Source organism: Apodemus sylvaticus, chromosome 2, assembly GCF_947179515.1.
Source record: "Apodemus sylvaticus chromosome 2, mApoSyl1.1, whole genome shotgun sequence".
NCBI classification, from domain to species: Eukaryota; Metazoa; Chordata; class Mammalia; order Rodentia; family Muridae; genus Apodemus; species Apodemus sylvaticus.
The window spans coordinates 67,792,381-67,799,579 of NC_067473.1; the positions used below are offsets into that span (position 1 = coordinate 67,792,381).

The 7,199-nt window shown below is 37.0% G+C and overlaps 1 protein-coding gene across 1 annotated transcript; it reads left to right on the forward strand.

Annotated features, from left to right (window-relative positions):
* The first annotated feature begins 5,914 nt into the window (after positions 1-5,914).
* Positions 5,915-6,880, forward strand: LOC127677430 (olfactory receptor 2A1/2A42-like). The gene has a single exon (XM_052172513.1). The coding sequence runs from the start codon at positions 5,915-5,917 to the stop codon at positions 6,878-6,880; it is 966 nt and encodes a 321-aa protein (XP_052028473.1).
* The last annotated feature ends 319 nt before the right edge of the window (positions 6,881-7,199 follow it).

Sequence of the window (7,199 nt, forward strand, 5' to 3'; positions counted from 1 at the left end):
AAAGCAAGAAAGCTCAAATCTCTGAATGCCAGTGATATGCAGACAGCCATGGAAGAGATGGAGTTGCAGTGGTTCATAACACCATTGAAAGGAGCTCTAGAACCATACAGGCAGGAGCAGAAAGGCAAGAAGTAAGCTTTGGAGCAAAAGAAGTACAAAGACAAAAAGGATTCAGAAGAGCAAGACAAAAGCAGGGAGGAGGACGCTGTAGATGAACAAAGACTGGAAGAGGAAGAACAGAACGAGGAGGAGGAAGTAGACAAGTGAACAGAGAGAGTGGGCAGACTGTGGCACGGTGGGAGGGACCCTGAGATCTTGAGATGTGTTCATGTGAAGCCTCTCCCTGCAAGGCAGAGCCATCTTCAGCACCAGCACCCAAGATCAAAATAAAAACTGACTAGAAAGATAAAAAAAATCTTTTGTGTAAATTGATACCACATTTATGTAAATGTATACCACAGTTTCTTAACCCACTATCCTGTTGAGGGTATCTAGGTTGTTTCAAATTCCTGGATTTTATGGATAAAGTAGCAGTCCATATGATTGAAAAGTATAATGAAGCATCCTTTGGCTATATCTCCAGGATTGCAATACCTGAATATCGAAATAAATCTATGTCCAGCTTCCTAAGGAACTGCCATACTAATTTCCACATTTTAGTGCTTTGAAATTTATAATTTTCATAGTTTTACTTTCATTAATTATAGTTCATATGGGCACAAAAGAGATGAAAAGTTGTGTAGACTATACACAATGTTTTTCATAAAAGGAATGGTATTTTGGGCTTCCTTTTTAAAATGTGTTTTATTTTCATCCAGATAGTGGTGCACATGCCTTTAATTCCAACACTCGGGTGCCAGAGAAAGGCAGAACTCTGAGTTCAAGGCCAGGCTGGTCTACAGAATAAGTGCCAAAAGAGCCAGGGCTACACAAAATGCTGTCTTGGAAAACAAACAAATGTAATTGTTTTTATCACAAATACATATTCCTAGTAGATGTGAACATGTTCTGCAAATGTGGGAACCACAAACATTCTCCCTTTTGTTTATGCTTTAACTCCAGACATCCAGAATTACAATGTAATGAATTCATTGATTTTTTTAAATTTTGGAGTAGCTTCAATGGAATTGCTCCCTCTCTCTCTCCCTGATATCTAATATCAAAAAACTAGAAATAGAGTGAGAATGGTTTTAGATTACAACACATAAGGGAAGCCACATTGTAGAGACTCCAGTCTTCCCAGAAACTTTCTGAATTACTGAATCACTGTGCAGCTCTGGCTCCCCTGGAACTCACACTCTAGACCAAACTGCCCTCAAACTCAGAGATCCTCCTGCCTCTGCTCCCCCTATCCTGGCCTGAAAGGGATGCTCCTCCATAGGCTGGCTGTGAGAGAACTTCCTTTAATCGATGACTTACATTGGTGGTTCCTACCTAAAAGGCACTGCTTAAGATAGGTCCCAAAAAGGCTTTTCTGGGATACCAGGGCCTCTCTTTGAACTCTCCAGTAACTCTCCAGTACTCTTTCTGCCTTCCTATGCAGCTCCCACAGTATCTACAATTTGGAGTGTGACTTTCAATCATAAAAGTTTTTAAGGTACTAAATTCTTATTTCTACTATAGACCAAGACATCCGGTTTCCATCCAGGAGAGGCTGAGCTTCAGAGCAGATTCCAAAAGTTCACTCACTGGTTTTACTTCTTGACAAGTTCCCCAGACTTATCTTAGAATGAAGATGGTGAAAAAACGATTATGACATTTAAAAAAAAAAGTCAATCACTATTTATGGATTCTGATGGGTGGTGTTTCAGAGTTGTCTCTTTATCTGTGATTCTTAACTGTTTGTCCTGTTGGGGAAGGCAAGAGCAATAGGAAGAGATAATTTCTCTGTCTTTGCTTCCCACAGAGGTAGTCACGCATGATGTCTCCTGGTCCCATCCCTCCAAGGAGACTCAAGAGCTGCCACCTAGGCTGAGCCCTCAGAGAATATCATCTTCTTTCCTGGGGATTTGGCTGCATTTCAAACAGGAACAGACCTGAGTGTTCTACAGTTCCCCAGAAATTCTGCAGGAATCGGACCTCAGGCCAGCCTCCAGCTGTTTCCTCTTCTGATATTCTTGGGTGTTAATGTGTGAGTCAACAAGGTTGTATAAATTTAGAACACTGCAAATTACTCCCAGACAACTGAAGCATCTTGTCTTTGCTTAACTCTTCCTGTTGCTGCCACTCTTTATTTCTATATCATGAGAAGAAATACATTGTCTCTATGAATGCGAAAAACACATGCTTATTCATATTCTGTGCAAATAAAAATTTACAGATCATGATTTTAGATGAACTGTGTAAAATAACTTTCCTACTTAACAAAAATTATAGTAGGATATGTTGCAGGGTGATATTTCATTTCATTGAAATTAACACATACTGATTATCTTATGAAGGCTCCATTTAATTCCTGTCAGCATGCTTAAGCCAAATGCATTTTATGTCTATATCTGATATTTATCTTTTATATAACTGTTAAGACATATCCAGGTACCTAGAATATAGTAAATAAGTAAGTATGTATATTATATTTTCTGGAATCTAGAGGATGAATTTTGGTGAGAGGAAGGAAATGAGGTGTCAGTGAGTGTAGGAAAATAGAAAAAGAATGACATTCTCAATAATTATTTAAATATTTTGTTTAATAAATTTTTACCTTTAATATTTACATTTTATGTCTTCTCTTGGCTCTGAAACACATGTTTACAACAACATCCTTATAACATTACAATCTTCAGTCTGTGTTACCCTGATACAGTGCTGGGTACACACAGTGAATGAAACAGATGATTAATTAGCATTCAAGATTAGTGAAGAGATGATCCAGTAAGAATGACCTGCAGTTCTTCCTGGCATAGAAAAAATCATTTACCTCATCAATCCTTACTCCATATAACTTGGCAAAGTCTCTATCTCATCAACATGGAAGAAAGAAAAGTAACGGCTTCTTTCTAGGTAGTTACAAGTAAGCGGTTGAGATGAGCAACTGAGGAACAATGGGGTGGCTGTATGAATGTTGCTTTGCCCATGCCTGCTACCACAGAAAAGACACAGATAGTTCATCAAACTTCAGATTTAATTTTTAAAATATGTTTTAAAACATTCCAAATGATATTTTATTTTTGTATAAAGAAATGCCTTCCTTCTGAGATACTTCCTTTAGTGTTTTAGAGGAACTAGATCATTTATTAACCATACCAGTTGGACAACTTTTAATTTCTGAAGTCATACACACATAGATTAATGTATATCATCATAATTCTTTAAATTTATACTTGTAACTGGAACATGCTTCAAAGTGAAGCTCTTGCAGCACCTGAAAATGTGATGTTGGGTTTCTAATTGATTGTTTTAATTAACTTTATATGCATTGCATTACAATAAAACTAAAAGGATTATGAAGATTAATATATATTAAAGTTAAGTGCTTAACATTTTCTGAACCCTTTAAGTGATCCTATCCCATCTTAAAGATGTTACTTTAATATGAATCACAGAAATGGCTTTTTTTCTGTATTGAAGAACTCATTTCCTGTGGGAGAAGGACTGAACTTAGAATAAATAGAGGAGATTTTATTGTAAAAGAAATAAGGCATCTTATGACAACAATAGCTAGTAGTTTGTTCATTTGTTCAGATTTATTCATTTAATTGCCATGTAATAAATATATATCAAATGTCAGATTTAGAAAACAAGCAAACCTGCTCCACAGATTTATAATAAACAATAGGCAACTGTACCAAATGGCTTCTAATGTATAAAATGTGTTATCTGTATTTCTTTTTTGCTATGACAAAATTTACAAGCTAGGTTTGTTTTTGTTTTTTTTGTTTTTGTTGTTTTTTTTTTTTCGGGTTTTTTTTGGGTTTTTTGCTATGCATCTTGTGTAAAATTTAACTTTATGCCCCATTCACATAGTCTGGTCCCTAGATATTAGACCAAACTGGAAATTTCCTTCAACAAGAATATTATGTTATGCCACATAACAAGAGGGCAAGTCATACTCTATGATATTGAAATATTATTTATCTGTAGTTAAAATATAACTGGAATGTTTGCAGATAATTTTGCTAATTGTATATTCCATCTCTACAGAGATATCTGCTCAAGAAAAGAAATTATACCCTGACCGTTCCTGAGGAACCTGACATGAGAGTAAGAAGAGCTAGCCAAAGATCATTTTCAGTAACATTGCAGATAAACAGTCAAAGCCATCCATGTGGACCACAGACATCCAGCAGGTGGCAAGGATCTTTCTTAAAACTGGTTCCCTTCTCCTGTCCCCAGATATCATTTCATATGCACTGCCAAATACTGCCTTCCTTGTCCAAATTCTATACTCCAAACACATCTCCTGCCTTCATTTTACACTGTGTCTTCGCACAATATCTCATGAACTGAGTACACATAAATTCTTGAGTTGTTTAAATTCACCTTCAACATATCTAGGAGAATACACGAAACATCAAGCGTTCCGATGGCATGTTTTCCAGTCCTATGTTTGCTAATGTACTCTTATTTCCACATCTATCTTCTCATCAGTTGCATGTCTATTTTATGAGTGTCTTTCTCTGCATAAAATTCTGTCTTTCATGCCAATTTCCTTGGGAAACACTCTTTAACATCTCCCTTGGTACTGATGTTAATGAAAGTAGAGATTGGCCCAAAGCAATGGCATTACTTTAACTATGGAAAAGTCAAAACATGTATAATCAGGCAATGATTTTCCATGTTAAATTGCAAATCCTTTTGCAATACTATGGATTTCAAGTATAGTATGTATTACAAATATGAGGAAATTAACAACAAAACCAGCCTACTTCTTTCTTTCTTTTGTATTCTATGCTAATATTCTTCAGAGAAAACATAGAAAGTGGTCTAAATAAAAGTATATGGAAAATTTGTCAGCAAGGATATTTATATAGGTACTTGTCAAGCACCCTTTCAAATCTTTCAATGTTCATAGGAATTCCCATGCACTGATTGTGGGTGGTAACATATTTGGGGAAACAAAAAATTACCCCACTTTTCTAGAATGTATTAATAATTCAGTGAATGTCCCACTTGACTAGCCATAAAATAACCAAACAGTGGTTATTGACTAAATTTCAAGGTAATGATACATATTCTGGATAGATATACAAAAACAAATAGGAAGGCACATGACATCATGTCGTGTTGTCTATAGAAATAATTTCCACCATCTCATTACTCATTAATAACAAAGTTTCAAATTCTATGCATACATTTATACAATGCTTTGTGTTTCAAAAAGGCCCTGAATTTTCTTACCTATCAAGTTTCCACTTGCTGAGCTTACAACCAATCATAAAACATGTTGTTTTACGATTTTCTTTGAGTAAAGTTATGTAAGCACCTTCTAGATTTTAGCGATGACTTAGACACTTAAAGTAACAAATGTAAATTCTATCAAATTATTTTTTCTATTGTGGTATTATTTCAATCTTAACAGTCTTTTCAGTACTTGATTTGTGTTCATTTCATGTTGCTGTGATGTTTGAATCAGAGACCTCAGTAGCTCCTTCATATCCTTGCATGCATAAACCTCTGAGACAAACTATGCTTAACAATTGTTTTGTGTGTAGGCTTTGCTAGAGTTCATAATTGCTCCTGTGCCAAATATTCTAAGTATTTAGCACTGGCAAAGTAATACTCTTTCAAAAGTTGGATGTCAATTAAAACTATAATCTGTGCACAATTTTTAATAATACATCATTAACTTATTCATGATTGAACACATCCTATTGATGTTTACTAATAGTTTCCTCATGTTGCTAAAATCTGAAATAAGTGATAAAACCATATTTTGAATTGAGTCTCAGTTCTCTACATCCTCTTTCATAGTGAAATGGAGGAAAATCAGACCATGGTCACAGAGTTCATCCTGCTTGGATTCTGTCTTGGGCCAAGGATTCACCTAGTTCTTTTTCTACTTTTCTCTCTCTTCTATACTTTGACCATACTGGGGAATGGGACTATCCTTGCAATAATCTGCCTGGACTCCAGACTCCACACTCCCATGTACTTCTTCCTGTTCCACCTGGCCTTTGTCGATATGGCCTATGCCTGCAACACAGTGCCGCAGACACTCATAAACCTCTTGGATGAGACCAGGCCCATCAGCTTTGCTGGATGCATGACACAGACCTTTCTTTTCTTGGTTTTTGCACACACAGAATGTGTGCTCCTTGTTGTGATGTCCTATGACCGGTATGTAGCCATCTGCCACCCTCTACACTACACTGTCATCATGAACTGGAGATTGTGTACCATCCTTGCTGCTGTTTCCTGGATAGTTAGCTTCCTCCTTTCCCTGGTCCATTTAGTTCTCATCCTGAGGCTGCCCTTCTGTGGACCACATGAAATCAATCACTTCTTCTGTGAAATCCTGTCTGTCCTCAAGCTGGCCTGTGCTGACACAACACTCAATCAAGTTGTCATCTTTGCAGCTTCTGTGTTCATATTAGTCGGGCCTTTGTGCCTTGTTCTAGTCTCCTACACATACATCCTGGTGGCAATCCTGAGGATCCAGTCAGGGGAGGGCCGCAGAAAGGCCTTCTCCACCTGTTCCTCCCACCTCTGTGTGGTAGGGCTCTTCTTTGGCAGTGCCATCGTCATGTACATGGCCCCCAAGTCCCAGCACCCAGAGGAGCAGCAGAAGATCCTTTTCCTGTTTTACAGTTTTTTCAACCCAATGCTGAACCCCTTGATCTACAGCCTGAGGAATGCTGAGGTTAAGGGAGTCCTCAGGAGGTCACTGTGCAAAGAAAGTCACACCTGTTTGGTGTGGTGTTTGGACCACAAATCTTGGTAGTTTCCTCTAATCCTTATCTTCACTTAATTCTTAAATCAAGGAGTATACACTGCCTTTTTTATGATTTCTAATTACATAGTATCAATATTTCCTAACCTGCAGTTCCTGCAGGTTCCTAGCATATTCCTTAGCTTCCTAGGATATAAAGTTGTGTCAGATGTATTTTTTTTCTCTCTAGTTGGACTGATTAGCTGTAAAATTAAATAGTATTTTAATCATTCTCTGGGTCTTTTTAGTTGAGTCTGTTCATCAGTTTCTTTAATTAAATGACCTGACAGAAAGCATAAGATGAAACAAGCCATATCCAAAAACATATGCC